Source organism: Myxocyprinus asiaticus, chromosome 5 (assembly GCF_019703515.2).
Source record: "Myxocyprinus asiaticus isolate MX2 ecotype Aquarium Trade chromosome 5, UBuf_Myxa_2, whole genome shotgun sequence".
In the NCBI taxonomy this organism is placed as follows: Eukaryota; Metazoa; Chordata; class Actinopteri; order Cypriniformes; family Catostomidae; genus Myxocyprinus; species Myxocyprinus asiaticus.
This window is the reverse complement of record NC_059348.1, coordinates 12518326-12535063: the sequence shown is the minus strand read 5'-3', so window position 1 is coordinate 12535063 and position 16738 is coordinate 12518326. Positions and strand designations below refer to the sequence as shown.

General features: G+C 41.2%; 1 protein-coding gene across 4 annotated transcripts in view; it reads right to left on the bottom strand.

The window, feature by feature from the left end:
- The window catches only part of LOC127440942 (actin-binding protein IPP-like), a 28467-nt gene that overhangs the window by 5132 nt on the left and 6597 nt on the right, over nt 1-16738 (bottom strand). The window contains exons 2-9 of one of the 4 annotated variants that reach the window (XM_051698027.1): nt 15595-15974; nt 12836-13047; nt 7723-7942; nt 6360-6494; nt 6068-6235; nt 4942-5079; nt 4679-4801; nt 3287-3507 (exon numbers count right to left, since the gene is read on the bottom strand). In XM_051698027.1, the coding sequence (XP_051553987.1) occupies nt 3287-3507; nt 4679-4801; nt 4942-5079; nt 6068-6235; nt 6360-6494; nt 7723-7942; nt 12836-13047; nt 15595-15961 (1584 nt within the window). In that variant the 5' untranslated portion in view covers nt 15962-15974. Of the gene's footprint in view, nt 1-3286; nt 3508-4678; nt 4802-4941; nt 5080-6067; nt 6236-6338; nt 6495-7722; nt 7943-12835; nt 13048-15578; nt 15975-16738 lie in introns of those variants that run through there. The other 3 variants (XM_051698026.1, XM_051698029.1, XM_051698028.1) reach the window with 3 other exon arrangements.

Below are 16738 nucleotides of genomic sequence, written 5' to 3'. Positions count from 1 at the left end.
TCTTGATTTGTTTTTGGCTGCTGAGCTACTGTGCCATGAGGTTTCTTTTTCTCTTTTGAAGAAGTATGTTTCGTTGATGAGCCTTGACTCAAATTGGTCTGGGTTTGGCTTGAAATTGTTTGGTTTTGAGTGTTTACAGTTTTGCTTTTTGGTGGATATGAGTTCTTATTTTTGTTTATGGGTTGTGGTTTATCTGTAGTTACCCATGTCAGGTCTGTTTGGCAGTTAACAGATTGTAAGGTTGGTTTAATAAACGAGGAAAAGGTCTTATCTAGTCTGAAGGTGAGGAGCCCTTCAACCTGTTTGCGTGCTTCAGAGTAGCTCACCTTCTTTACATATTTGATTTTCTGAATTTCCTTTTCTTTGATCCAGACAGGACAGGGTTTTGAGGAGGTCTGAGCAATTGTTGCATTTTGGTGGTTTTGTACAAGCTGTTTCATGGCCTTCCTCTCCACAATTACAGCAGATGGGCTTATTCTTGCACTGCATGGCCATGGCCAAACTTCTGACATTTAAAACATCTCAGTAGATTTGGTATGAATATATCCACAGTGACACTCAAGTAGCCTATTTGGATACTCTCTGTAGGTTGTGGCTTGTTGAATGTTATGATGTATGTACCAGTTTTGATTATTTGGTAGTCTTTGTTATTGTAATTCTCTTCACATCTATCACATCTTGTTGAGTCAGTTCTGTCGCTACTTCAGACTCATCCATGTTGTGTAGTTCTCTGGTGCAAATTACACCTTTGCTGTTGTTCAGAGATGGGTGATAAAAGGCCTTCATAGCAACTCCAGCCAAAACAGTGGCTTGTAACAAACTCACAGAATGGGCTTTCCTAGCACTTTCCACCAGTATCTGTCCAGATCTTAACTCTTTAATATCTTTGACTGTCCCTGCAATTCCTGTGATCCCTTTTGATAGGACAAATCTTTGCCAGTTATCATTTTTTGAGGGAAATATAAAGCCAGTAGTTAACTCGACATCCAAGTCCTGGTCCTATTACCGTCTTATAGGGTTTTGTTTGTTAGCCATGTTTGAGGAATTATGATTCATTATCCCTGCTCCCCACCCACCTCGGAGTCCAACAAGGGGATGCACACAGCCGCGGGAATCCACCGGTTGAGCACCAAGGATACAGGAATTATATAATCGAGCATATAAAAAAAGTGTTCATACTACTCGATTGACCCTTTGCCAACACCTTCTAGGAAGAGTATAAGTATCTCTGATTTTAATACCAAAGAGCAACCCAAGGAAAGTCTTGACAAGCTGCTTGATTGGAATGGGCCTTTCCAACCTCCCGTCTAAGTGAAGTAGGAGCCAAAGTACTGTGTTGGACTTGGGGTAGCTGCAGCAAACCGCATTCCTCAAGAACAAGGATCTCTTCCTCCAACGACATCCCTGAGTGGGATGTCGCAGGTGGATAGTTCTTCCTGGGCCAAGCATTCTTTTGCTCTGAAGTTCCACTCTGACCCACTGCACACTCGCATGAGGCCTCTGCCACCTAGGAATGCGAAAGCTAGAAGGTGAACGAGCTGTAACTTGTGCGAAAGTTTGAAAGGTGGTGGTGGTGGGGGGGGGGGTAGACAGAGCTGCAAAACTTCATCATCCCTCTTCATCTCCTTGCACCTCTTTTACATCAGTGTCAGAGCTGAACCAAATATCCCCTCTGAAATAACTAGTGCATCTTAAATAGCCTACTTCTCCCTGTCAGAAAGATTATCCAGATGAAGCCACCTTCCTCTCTCCTGAATAACCAATGTGCCCATGGCCTTGCTTGGACAGCACATTTCTGAAGACGGAGAGAGAGGTCCGTGCCGACACAGATCTCGTCCCATTGTGCCTGACCTGGCATGGCAGACCCCTCGTCCTGCAGCTCCGCTTTCAAATCCCTGACTAAGAGAGCAACAGCTTTGTAAGTGCGCTCCGTCATGCTTGACTGTAAATGATCTGCTTTGGATGGTAATGTCGGATTTGCAACCGCTGTGAGCCTGGGGTGCAGGTGAGATGCCACTAAAGGCATGCAGAGAATACCCTCTTACTCTATTCCCTCCACATCGAGCATGGAACCCCCTTGAATGGGCATTTTATTGGTGAAGGTTTTATCTTCCAAGTAACTACAACCTCCTCCAAGAGCTCTGGAAATATTGGAAGTAGCTGTCTTGCCACCTGCTTTCCCCTCGGAAGTCTTTTGCACTCAAAGTGTGACTTTGCAGCCTCTGCTACCACAGTCGGCCACAGTTTCTCTGCCGAGCACTTGCACACATCTAGCAGATCAAGACTAAGAAGCAGAGAGGATGGTGCCTCATCTGCCTTTTTCTTGATCCCGCTGCAGTGAGGGGTTGTGCCGGTTGCGCAAGGGGTAAGAAAAGGGAGTACTCAAAACCTTCCTCTTCCTCAGAGTTGAAAAAATCCAACTGTCCCTCATCCTCGTAATCCAACGCCTCCTCATCCTCATCTCTGCTGAGCACAGTGGGCAAAGGGATGCATGCATCGACCTGCTCGCCCCAGGTCAACAGTGCTATGGTGGGCAGCTCTTGATACCTGCAGGGTGGTAGCCAAAGCAGGGCTAGCTGACACCAGGGGATCCTGGCCCAACAGATTGGCTTGGCATGCCAGTCCGCAACAAAGGCTCTTCATGGTGAAGCGCACACAATGCTCACACAATCCAGGATTGTCAATCGCACTTAGGCATGTTTCAACCCAAGACATGCAGAGCAGATGCTCTTCATGGTGAAGTGCGCACAATGACCACACAATCCGGGATTGTCAATCACTGTTTGGGCATGTTTAAACCCAAGACATGCAGAGCAGACCTGGTGTGTTACGTTACATGAAATCTTATTCCTGCATGAGGAAAGCTGCAAATATTTCCCCACGCTATCCAGAGTACTCTGCATTGCTGCAGTCATTTAGCTAGAGTGCTAAAGAAATCCTAAAAATGACTTGGAGAGCAAAACGGCGTGGTGGCCAGTAATTTGTCCAAAAAATGGTACCGGATTAATTAGTCAGCAGCCAGCGTGGATACTAGTCGATGACTGTCGAACTGTAGTCCAGGCTTCTGGAGTGAAGCGAGAAGAGGTTTTTGAATAACATAATGACGTTGTGTCACTCCTTTTATACTGGGAATAAGAGTCTCTTCCAGACACAAGCGTCATGTCTGCCAGCCAATAAGGGCTGGGGTAATGTAATAGGGCTTTTGAGGAATATGTGGATGGGGCATATCCCATAGTGAGACACACAAAACATATGCTTGAAAGAGAACTAGACCCAGTATCCTCACCTCCTCCAGGCAGTACTTTTCCACAGTGTCCAGTGAGCCCAGGGCCTCGTTCCAGCCTCCTACAGCATAGATGCAGTTATTGAGACTAGCTACACCCACATACGCCCGTCGGGTCACCATGATAGGCAGGGCACTCCAGCGCCGAGCGATAGGGTCATAAATCTCAGCCGAGCGCAGTTCCATGCCTTCATCACTGATGCCACCAATCACATAGATGAAGCCTGGAACATTAAGAAGACAAAGGCTGGATCCCAATTTTATAAGCTCTACTACAACACACTAAAAGTACATAGTAAGACAGTACACCAGTGTTGGTACATACTACAATGTTATTACACAACCACATTGTTGCATACTGTTTGCGTTTACATGTTTCACAAGCATGTATCTCAATTAATTGTGATTCATTTACACTAACCTTTAAGGAAGCTAATCTTTATACTAATCTTGGAGAAAGCTACAGCCACACATTCCTTACCATTTTTCCACAACTGAAACTCGAAAGAGAGTCATCACAAACAGACTTGAATAATTATGGAGAATCACATCGCTGTCTACACAAAGCTTAAGAGACAGTATAAATTGCTAACTCTAACTGCAAGTGTCTTATATCTCAACTGTCAACCTAATTCAATTTACTTAAGCCTAAAATCAAAGATGTATATTTTGCATAAAGAAATTGACACCTATTTTTGGACCATTAGTATTTTTAGCAATGTGACAATATTTTTATGTCAAAATAAACACATTTCTCCCCAAATTCTCATTACCATTATGCAAACAAATCTTACTCTCATTACTGTATGTTAAAAGATATGGTTAAATAATAATTATTTCAATTATAATGTATTTATACATTATGATAGTGTTTGTTGTACAACCTTTAATTTATGCTGATTTTATACAAACATCTTTGTGTTAAAGTATTTACTTTAATACAGTAGGAATTATAATTTATCATACCTTCGTAAAGGTGTGGTCACATTTACCTCACAGATTTTGCATGGAGTTCAAGTTTGGTGAACTTTGACAGGTGTATTCGCCGCATTGACCAGAGTTAAGCAAAATGCTTGGTTTGGCAGTGGTCACTGTGTGGGCGGTGCTTCGTACACAGCTACACTGAATTTTCACAATGGACAAAGATTTAATTTTAGTGCTAAGTTTCTTTTTAACTAAATTATAGTAAAGTATAAAGTGCAGCATTAAAAAGAAGCTGCTTGACGATTAGTTTTTTGCTGGTTTCACACGCACCCAACATCCACTCATGCCTTTTTCGCCTGCTACTCTTCGCTGTGCAAAGGTACATGTGACCGTGCCATAAGCCCTTCATTGACAGTGAGTGTTTAATATGTGTAAGCAGCCTACAGTGTTCAGTTTCCCAGGTGGATATACCTTTCAGCTCACAGCAGCCAAAGTAATATCGAGGCACGGCCATACTCCCAATAACTTCCCATTTATTTTCAGCTGGGTCATATCGTTCCATGGTCTTCCCAATTTCTGAACCAATCCAGCCACCTGAAATAATATGCACATTCACAAATATGATAATACAATATAGTACTGCTTAACAAAACCATGAGAGGTACAGCAAACTGACATATGAACTAGTGTAGATTTTGAAGTTGTCCTGCCAGACTGCATCTGAATTTGCTTACCAAGAGCGTAAAGTGCTCCATGACAGGAACAGACTCCCACTCCACAGCGTGGATAGTTCAGAGACGCCACTGCCACCCACTGCTTAGTCACTGGATCATAGCGCTCCGTACAGTCAAAGATCATGGAGTCTTTCTCTCCTAAGCAACACAAGATGGCTGTCTGTTTATCATCTTCTAATTCAATTAATATGCCCCTCTATCATATTATGAACCAGATTGTTCAGAGTGAAGTTAAAGAAAGGTTGTAGCACCAATCACAAAATATTTAAGGTCTTTGTATATCTACTTTTATGTAAAGTGAATATAAACATACCACTTTTATAAAATAATGTCTTTTCAATAAATGTATTCTTAATATTAAATATATCCCCCAAAATATTAAACATATTTCAAATATTTATTTGGCCACCTAAAATCAATGAATAGCCTAAATCTTTCTCTCCTGCATTCATGCACACACTGCGTGGGTGCATTTGGACTAAACGCTTTTTTTTGTTTTGCAGGCCGAATAATTGTTATTTCTTAAACATTGTTTTTTTAAACTAACAGTGTCCGTCAGAATCTAAACGCATGCTTATTTTCTGAAAAAAAGAGGGAGCCTCATTTTTTCGGGCAACAGGAAGATTTACTATGGTAAACCCTTTGGTCTTTGGTTTCATGAAAGAAATATCGGAAAAAACGTAACTGGTTATTAACCGGTTACCAGCATTTAAAAATAATATTTCCACTCCGGAACAATTGAAAGGGATTCCGTTCCCGTTTTCGGTTACGTTCTGCAAAAACGTTTGTCCGTTTTCAGTTTTTGTTTTTGTTCCTTGAACTGTTAGTCCCTGGTGTTAATGTTAAAATGTTGCAGGTATACAGCCTCACTTTCTGTTTGGTGACTTTGACTGCAAACTTTGTTAAGGTATTTCTGAAGTTGGAAACCAAATATTTGCTGGCTTTTGTGAGGCTTATATACAGTATTTATACAATCCGACAAGAGGGACTGACAACAACAGTGTAGTGAATTGAGAGGTACAGCCAATACTTTTATGGCTGATTTTTATGTGCCGGAAAATTAACAAAAACAACAAATGACAACACAACAAAAATATAGAAATTACACAAAATAAGATACACTCACCCCCAACTACATAGATCATACCCTCCAGTACTGACACCCCTAGACCACTGCGGGCTTGATGCAGAGATGACACGGTGGTCCAATACTGACTAAACGAATCAAAGCGCTCAACGCAGCTCAACGCTCGACTGTCACTCCAGCGGCCACCCTGCAAACGAGTGTAACCACCTAAAAAATACAAATCCCTTTAATATGTGATGAGATGTTGAATTGGAAAAGCTGACAATTATCATATCTTTTCTGACATGAATGCCGACAGAAGCTGATGTACCAATGGCATAGAGGTACTTGCGGGCTTTTATCCTGGGTCGGGTTTTGGCGGTCTGCAGAAGGCTGAGTGGATTGTTCTCTTTCGAGGACTTGTTGACTTCGGTATATTCTCTCAACAGGGTTTGCAATGCAACTCGCAAACTGAAGTCAGAAATTCCTGTCAGAGAAAGTGTCACCTCTTGTCACCTCTGTGTAAACAAAACCTACACCTACATTGATAATTTTTTTCACTAGGGGCCTAAGTCCTGACAGGATGCGGGATCACATTTGATGGCTTTGTCAAATACTGAATGGGTGATTCTCATGATACCTGTCAAGAAAATTTTCTGGTCTTATTTTACTCCAAAAAGAAAAAGAAACAAATAAGAAATGTTATTTTGCTTATAGAGATTAAGCTAATTTTTTGGACCATTAAGATTTGTTACTTTATGAAATAATTTTTTATGACAGATGCACACATCTTAGCTCCTAATTCTCATTACTAATGCGAAAAAAATTTGTCACTATGATTTTCTCATTACCAAAACATGAAAAAATATATTTATAATATTGAAGTGTTTATATAGAATAATAGTTCTCCCTTTAATTATATTTTATTTCATATTTATTTAATATTTATATTTGTCTTGTTCTCTCTAGCATGTACTCTAGTCAAAAGGCTTCTATTTTGCACACTTTCATAATTTCATACCAAATAAAAATCATGACAAATTATATTATAAGCATAACAGTTTGAGTATTTTACATGAATTTGCAGACTGTCCATGTATTTGTTTATGACAGCATACACTCAAGCTTGCGTGTGCTCTGCTAATAATAAAATTTTTGTACGAAATTAGCCTATAAGAGAGTACTTTTTTACTAGTGAATATCAGACTTTTGCACCCAATTGTATTTGCTAGAAAAACAAAATCAGCTAAAAATGAAATACACATACATGGATGAATAAAGAGGGACCAAACAGAGCTAACAGATGGTAAATGTTGGTCCAATGGTATGACATTTGACACGAATGGTTTCTGTTTCAAAACCCGCCCACGTATATAACACTATTAAACCAAGCAAAATTGCTACTGCATATCAGTGTATGTATATCTGAAAGAGGGACGAACTTGGCTGCATATGAATTTATGATTTAACTGGTACATAACAGAGTGGACTAAAGTGAAGCACGCATCTGTGAGAGAAGGACAGACACAGTGAGACACAGTGAGACACAGTGAGACACAGTGCCACTTTAGACGAATATAGCGAACCAGGGTCTGACACCAACTAGAAGGAAGCACAGTGATTAATGTAAAGAACTTTAAAGACTGGAGCATACAGGGAATGGGATGGAGCGCACTAGTCTTATCTATGGCTGAAACACAGTAACATTCACTCACCCTCTATATACTTGTAGAGTCTCTGTGGTGACAGCAGAGGGAAGCGCACAGGTTCCAGGACCTCCACTACATGCTTCTTCCTCTGAGGCACGTCATGATGCAGCCAGTCCATGGCAGCAGTGAACACCTGATACTCATCCTCGATCCAGAGCTCCTCACTGCGGAGCAACTTCACCAGCTGATCTTTAGAAAACACTGAGAACTCCTCTGAAGAGCAAATCTGACACATGCAAAAAAAACTGGCTGAACTGCAAGGTCAAGGCCTGAAGGTGTTCAGGCTTATTTCAAAACCTCTAACTACTCATGGAGATTTTATTTTGATCCCTTGAATATCATGACAGATCAACAAGACATATTGACAAAACAAAGCAGTTATATACAGGTTCGGTCTCCCTAGACAAACCTGAGGTGAAGAATTTTGACACAATGATGATATACTGTAGTTTAAGAATTAACACTTGGGGGGTCTGAACTTACACCCTTTCAGTTACCGGCCCAGATATTTAATCTCTAAACCACTATACAAAAAATAGACTATGCTGATACCGCAATTTTGTTTTAAATGTTTTGGGTGACCTATTCCTCTAAGTAATAGGAATAGCAATAGAGATCCTTACCTTAGCAATCACCTCTAATCATGATTTAATTACTCAATATCAATCATTTGAAAGCTTTTAGCTGTGAGATGTGTCAGTCAGTGACAAAAACTCTCTATACAATGAATCAAAAGTGAACCATAATACTGCAAATGAAATGCAGAAATTTCAGTATGAAGAATCCTGTTGAACTATCCAACTCTACAGTCTCTAATAGTTCATCTTTAGATTGTGTGGCGAGCCAGCCACGGGCATACTAGAGTCGCCCCTGGCAAACACCATAATCAACTCATTAATCAACAAATCAACAAAAGGGCGAGAAGGATCTCTACAGAGAATCATCTCCAATCATTGAGGTGCCCATTGAGCACATTGGTATGGATATTGTGGGGCCGCTTCCAAGATCTTCCAAGTCATATACACTCAATACCCAGAAGCCATTCCCCTCCGTATGGCAATAGCCCGGAACATCACCCAAGAGCGGTTTCTCCTAACCCCCTGAGTCTGCATTCTACCTCATGGTCCCGTATGTCCTGTTAGAAGTGAGAGAAATTCCCCAGGCCTCCACCAGATTTACCGTTTAAACTGTTGTTTGGTCCCCAACCATGTGGACTGCTCGACGTGGCAAATGAAGCCTGGGAGCAACAACCTTGCCTGCATCGGTCAGTGATCGAGCAGGTACAGGATATATAGAGTCATGCACCTCGTGCGAGAACAACTGCTAGAGGCCCAGTGTGCCCAACAACATGTGTACATCCGTCCCACCCAGACACATTAGTTTCAACCTGGTGATATTCCTGGCAGGGACCCTACACCGTAGTGAGTAGTGGTCGACCAATATATCACGGAGGCTGATAAATCGGCTGATATTCTGAATTTTTTCATTATCTGCATCCGCCGATAAATTTTCCCGTGAGGTCAATTTGTTTCTTAAGACCGCGAGGGTGCCAAGAATAGCCTACTTGCACACAAAGGAGCCGTCTGAGACATGTAAATGACCAATCACAGTACATTTTGTTGTTGCGTGCCATCGTGTTACGGTCTTATTTAATCTGCCCACATATCAGAGCCGCGACATACGCGTATGAGCTCATCATGTTAAAGTGCTCGCGTGTTTCACTCTTCCTCTTTCTCTTCAACAGTTCCCTGTAACTTTTAACTGTCTTGTCTAATGATAAAAATGCAAGTATCAATAAAACCAATTTCTTTATGTGGAAATAAATTGTTAGAATTGGATGACTAAACAGAAATCAGAAGAAACTGCTAACATTTAAAACACAATCTTTAAGTGTAGTTTTTTTACAAAGTTAAAGTTTTGTGTGAAATTTTGAGTAAATAGAGTGCTAAATAAGATTTTTATTCATTTTTTAGCAATATTATGTATATGTTAGGATTGTCACGATACCATAATCATATTTTACCTTACTATACCAGCTAAAGTATCACAATACTGAGTAGTATCACGATACCACACGATGGTGTGTTAATTCTAAACACAGTTTGTAATAGCAAAGGTGGTTCTTAGAAACTAGCCATTCCACTTGTTGCTCCGGAAGTAGTGAAAATAACTGATGGATGAACTGGGAGAAGGCTCAAATGAACAAAATTGTTACCTAATACATTCTTAGTTTGATGGGGGGAAAAAAAGATAAAATTTATTTTTAAAAAAGAACATTTGCTGCATCAAAACAGCCAGTTCAAATGGTAACGGCTTTAAACTTTTATTCCATTATTTCTGTGATTATTTGAATGTTGGTAACATAAAAATATAGCTATTGTAACATTGAAAAGACTGTTGAGCAGCTGTTTCACTATTACAACCACTTCAGTCCCTCTCTCCTGGTAAAGAGCAGCGCGAATGCAGATTACACACCGGTTTGATCGCACGCCTCAGGGATGTCATCAAATCGATCTGATCATTTGTGCGAAGTTACCGCCACCATGCATTTGTAATTGGAAAAAATTAAATGAGCGCAATGTTACATTTTTCAGAGAAACTGTAAATCTGTAAATGTTAAGATAAAGCATATAGGTTAAATAAAGTGGCATTAACCCGTGTGCATTCCACAAAAACAGTGGGATGTGTCTAGGGTTGCCACCCGTCACGTAAAATATGGGATCGTCCCGTTTATAAAAGATGAAAAGTAGCGTCCCATTTCGAATCAAAACGGGAAGCGATTTGTCCCGTATTTTAAGCTGGTCAGATGGCATCACGGCGAAATCGTCAAGACCGTTAATTTAACCTTGATATTAACTGTAAATGTTGCCTAATGCAGGTAAGGGACTGTCTTAAAAATCCAAACATTGTGTTAAAACATCTTATTACTGTTGTGGGTGTGATAAGGGACCATCTAAAAAATGTCCACACAAGTGACAACTGCCCACCCCCATATCCCCACCAACAAATTCTGAGAGAGTGTCCTTTATTCTACAGCTCCAAAAGTGGCAACCCTAGATGTGTCCGAAGGCGTTAAATAAGGTTGTTGGTGTTTCCCCCTTTGGATTGAAATCTCTGTAGACATTGACGGCACATGGGTTTTCCTGGTCCCAACAGGCAAAACCCAAAATAATTTTAAATCTCGCTGTGAATTGTGTTTTTTTAAAAAAGCTTCTCACTCTCCAAAGTTTTATTTAAATCCACATTATCCATTAGAAGACCAGAACGCCAAATTAACACACTGGGATTCAGATGTGTGTGTTTGAAGCATGGAAAACCACATATTAAAAAATAAAAAATACCATATAAGGAGCAATTTCTAAACAACATTTTGCGCTCTTAAAGGGCACTGCGTGAAGGGGACGCCACTCGAAATGACTAAATTTTTTATGTTATTGCAGACATGGGTCTGATTCAAATGAAGGTTTTAATGAAAAAAGATTTACTACAACATAACTTACAGTACTATCGTTTAAAAAATACTGTGGCACCGCCAGTATTTTGAAGTTTTAGTATCGCGATACTACCATAGCATCAGTATACAGTGCAACCCTAGTATACAGTATGTTATTTACTATATTAAATTGTGTGATATATCAGCATTATATCGGCCTTTCGGCCACCCTGGCATCGGCATCCATCCAGGCTGATGAAGAAAAGATCAATTGCTATGGTCCTTAAACCCGATGGCACCTTCCGGTTTTGCAACAACTTCCAGAAGATAAATGAGGTCTCTATCTTTGACGGGTGCCCATGCCATGAGTGGATGAACTAATTGAATGCCTGGAAAGAGAACAGTTCATTTCCACTCTGAGCCTTAATAAAGGATACTGGCAAGTCCCCCTAACGCTGGCTGCCAAGGAGAAGATGGCTTTCAGCATGCCAGGAGGGCATTGCCATTACTGGGTTCTTCCCTTTGGACCCCACAGGGTGCCAGCCAAGTTCCAGAGTATGATGTGCTCCTCTGCCCCCACAAAGTCTATGCTGCAGCTGGAGGATGAGGTCCTCCACTCTGAGATCTTACACATCTCCCAAAGGTGCTACTCGAAATACGTAGTGCTGGACTAACTGCCAACCCAAAGAAATGCCATTTTGGACTGACCAAAGTACGTTATCTGGGGTTCCAGATTGGGTGTGGTCTAGTGATGCCACTAGAGGAAGAAGAAAATCAATGCAGTCCGAGACTTCCCTCGGCCCACAACAAAAATCCAGGTACATACTTTTCTTGGGCTGGCCAGGTTTTACCGCTGTTTCATTCCCTCCTTATCGTCTATTGCCTCTCCCCTCACAGACCTAACTAAGAAAGGACAGCCTGAAAAAGTGATTTGGTCCCAGGCAACATAAGAAGCATTCATCACCCTAAAGAACTCTCTCACTTCAAAGTCAGTCCTACATGCTCCAGATTTCTTGCAGCCATTCCTGCTCCAAACGGATGCATCTAAATCTGGTATCAGGCTGTCCTTTCTCAGGAATTACATGGAGAAGAACATCAGATTGTCTACATCAGCGTTAGCTGTCCCCTGTCAAATCCAGATATGTTGCGATAGAGAAAGAAACATTGGTGATCAAGTGGGCAGTCCTGGAGCTCTGCTATTAGTTACTGAGACGCAACTTTATGCACAGCTACAGTGGATGTCAAAGGCAAAGAAGTCTAATGCCTGGGTGATGAGGTGGTTTCTGGCACTTCAGGACTACCGCTTTAAGGCAAAACACAGGGCTGGGACAACTAATGGGAATGCGGATGGCCTCTCCCGAATACATAACCTGCCACGTCAAGTTAGTAATAACCACCCCCCGCCCCCACCTCTCTGCTTGTCATCTCTCCCACAGGACCTGGCAACCACCATGATCTCTGCACCTCTTGTAAATAAATAAACACCCTCAAGGGTAACACAACATACCTCTTTCTTTAGTCTGTGCCTCATTCCTTAACCTGCTGAAACTGTTTTCATATTATCTCAGGTTTTAACTCACAGACTTGCACAGGCATGTGAATTACAATATAAAGAATCCAAAAAGGACTTAATTACACTTAATTATAAGGATATGCGAGACTGGGAAAAGCAGTCTCTAAACTCACCTCTAAAAAGTGAACGTGGATGTAGTCTTCAGTGAACTGCAAGTGGTCCATACATGCGATCTGCTCCAGGAACTGATAGATCCCCACACAATTTGAGGGGTCCATGTGTGCTCGGAGGAATTCTCCACATATCTCCACCACCTCATTCAACTGCAGCATGTCTGCGGCCACCATCAGCTCCTGCACAGTGTCCACTGTCACACCAATAGAGCCTGTAGCAATTAATACATGAGAAGTGCTGTGTTAAGTTATTGTACCACTGACAATTGCAATTATATACTGAGAAAATATAACTAACAGAGGATGGAAACAATGGTGAACTTTTCACATTGCATAACACAATTTTTTACTTATCACACGGTGTCAGGAATACTCTATTCAGATTTATTAATGGCGCCATTTAGTCTTTTAATAAGCTGGATAATGAGCAGTCAGATGGTAATTTTCACAAAATAAACACCACCAGAACTGAACAGACACAAACCGGAGGTGGAATTCTGCAGTTCAGTGCTTTCTTTCTTCTCATATGATTACATAATTTTAACACAAATCAATATATTATGTTCATTTATTTATTTTTGTATTTATTTATTAAGTAGCCATGTAAGTGGGATAATGTGTAGTCAGGTGGTTGTTAACGCTAAATAAGCCCCAACAGGGTGATCAGGACCCAGGTGCGAAGCAGCTGACTTTACATTATCCCTTACTTATCAGATTTTTTTTTCCGTAGAGACCACCAGTACACTTATTACAGGGACATTCCCACTGGAGTAACCTGAGGTTACGTGTCTTACTTTTGACCATTGAAAATGAGTACAATTTAACAATTTATGCATGGAGCCACATTGAGAGCCTCATACAGTGCAATCAGAAAGTATTCAGACCCCTTCATTTTTTCACATTTTGTTATGCAGCCTTATGCTAAAATGCTTTAAACTATTTTTATTTTTTCACATCAATCTAGACTCCATACCCCATAATAACAAAGCAAAAAACAGATTTTTGATAACTGAAGAAAAAACTGAAATATCACATTGACATAAGTATTCAGACCCTTTGCTATGATACTTTACATTTAGCTCAGGTGCATCCCATTTCTCTGGATCATCTTTGAGATATTTCTACATACTGTTAGGAGTTCACCTGTGACAAATTCAATTGATTGGACATGATTTGGAAAGGCACACACCTGTCTATTTAAGGTCTCACAAATGCATATCAGAGCAAAAACCAAGCCATGAGGTCAAAAGAACTGCCTGCAGAGTTCAGAGACAGGATTGTGTCGAGGCACAGATCTGTGGTAAGCTACAAAATGTTTTTGGCAGTACTGAAGGTTCCCAAGAGCACAGTGGTCTCCAAAATTCTAAAATGGAAGAAATTTGGAACAACCAGGACACTTCCTAGAGCTGGCCGCCCAGCCACACTGAGCAATCAGGGAAGAAGGGCCTTGGTAAGAGAGGTGACCAAGAACCCAATGGGCACTCTGGTTGAGCTCCAGAGATCATGTGTGGAGATGGGAGTAACTTGCAGTAGGTCAACCATTATTGCAACAATCCACCAATCTGGCCTTTATGGTAGAGTGGCCAGACAGCAGCCTCTCCTCAGTGCAAGACACATAAAAGCCAGCTTGGAATTTGCAAAAAAGCACCTAAAGGACTCTTGGACTGTGAGAAACAAGATTCTCTGGTCTGATGAAATGAAGATTGAACTGTTTGGCCTCAATTCCAAGCGTCATGTCTGGTGGAAATCAGGCACCGCTCATCACCTGCGCAATACCATCCCAACGGTGAAGCATGGTGGTGGTAGCATCATGCTGTGGGGGTGTTTTTCAGTGGCAGGGACTGGGGGACTGGTCAGGGTTGAAGGAAAGCTGAATGCAGTAAAATACTGAGATATCCTTAATGAAAACCAGGTCCAGAGAGTTCTGGACCTCAGACTGGGCGAATGTTCACCTTCTAATTGGACAATGACCAAGCACACAGCCAAGACAAAGCAAGAGTGTATTAGGGACAACTCTGTGAATGCCCTTGAGTGGCCCAGCCAGAGCACGGACTTATTCCCCGTGGCATCCACGCACAACTCACCACACACCCCACCGACAGCGAGAACCACATTATAGTGACCACGAGGAGGTTACCACATGTGACTCTACCCCGGGCCAATTTGGTTGCTTAGAAGACCTGGCTGGAGTCACTCAGCACGCCCTGGATTTGAACTCACAACTCCAGGGGTGAGAGTCAGCGTTTTTACTCGCTGAGATACCCAGGCCCCCGCTTCAACTAAGTACTGAGTTAAGGGTCTGAATACTAATTTCAATGTGATATTTCAGTTTTTTCTTTTTAATAAATTTGCAACGTTATCAAAAATTAGTTTTTTGCTTTGTTATGGAGTGTAGCTTGATGTGAAAAGCATTTTAGTATAAGGCTGCAACATAAAATGTGAAAAAAAGAAGGGGACTGAATACTTTCTGAATGCACTGTATGTCTGAGATCTAACAATATTGGGCCTTAAATATGAAGATAGAAGAAAGAAAGTTTGTTCTGAACAAGTATCTAAAGGGATATTAAAATATCTTTAATTCTTCTGGAGTTACAGGTGTTCCAGCTTTGAAAAAACAACATAAAAATGTGTTGTTAATATTTTGGCTTTCATCAATATTCACCAGTAAAAGTATTAATAAAATCAAAAATTTCAGCCGGGGAAGTTTTCTAAATTTGGTTTATATGAAACAGAATAACCCTACCATGACACCAGCATACCAGTGTAAATAAACTCCAGGAGCATTTCAAATACATCAGCTTCCACTCCAGTGATCCGAACTTCCTCCTCGTAGGCTTCACTCATTGCTCCAGAAAACAGAGCAGAGAAATAAGGGCCGCCGGCAGCCAGCACCAGCCTGTGGACCCCAAACACCCGCCCGCCCACCAGCAGCCTCACGTCACAGAAGTCTGAGCGGAGACGCATCTTGTTCATCTGTGCCAGCAGAAGACCAGCATGTCTGTCTGAGAAGTAACTCCCACGTTCACTCGTCGCCCCGGCTTCATCCCCTGCCGTAAGACGCCGAGGGGATGACTGTAATGGGCCAGCTGAGGACATGATGATTCCAGCTGGACAGCACAGATGCATAAAGCACTTTTACCTATTAGCATACACAGAGGAACAAACACACCAAATTTAAGGGTGAAGTGAGTCATTTTTTAAATGTTAAAATACTTCTTCACAACCCAGCTTAAAGGGAAAGTGAAAAAAATGTGGGAAAAAAATGAAAATTCTCTTATCATTCACTCGCCCTCATTCCATTCCAGATGTGCATGACTTTCTTTCTTCTGCAGAACACAAATGATGAATATCTCAGCTCTGAAGGTCCATACAATGCAAGTGAATGGTGGCCAGAACTCTGAAGGTCCAAATATCACATAAAGGCATCAAAAAAGTAATCCATACGATTCCAGTGGTTAAATCAATGTCTTCTGAAGCTATCCAATCTGTAAATTTTGTCTCCTTGCCGATCTTGATTTTAAGCTCAACTACACTTATAGTGCAATCTAGCACTCAGCACATGCGTCATGAACGTGCTTAGAGACTGCAATGTTACAGAGTTATATTTTGGTCTGTTCTTACCCAAAACCAAGTGCATCACTCCAGAAACTACTGGAATCATTTGGATTACTTTTATGATGCCTTTATGTGACATTTGGACCTTCAGAGTTCTAGCCACAATTCACCTGCATTTTATGGACCTACCAAGCTGAAATATTCTTCTAAAAATCTTCATTTGTGTTCTGCAGAAGAAAAATACAACACACACATCTGAGATGGCACGAGGTTGAGTAAATGATGAGAGAATTTTCATTTTGAGGTGAACAAACCCTTTAATATGCAGAGATATCTTTAAGTAAGCCA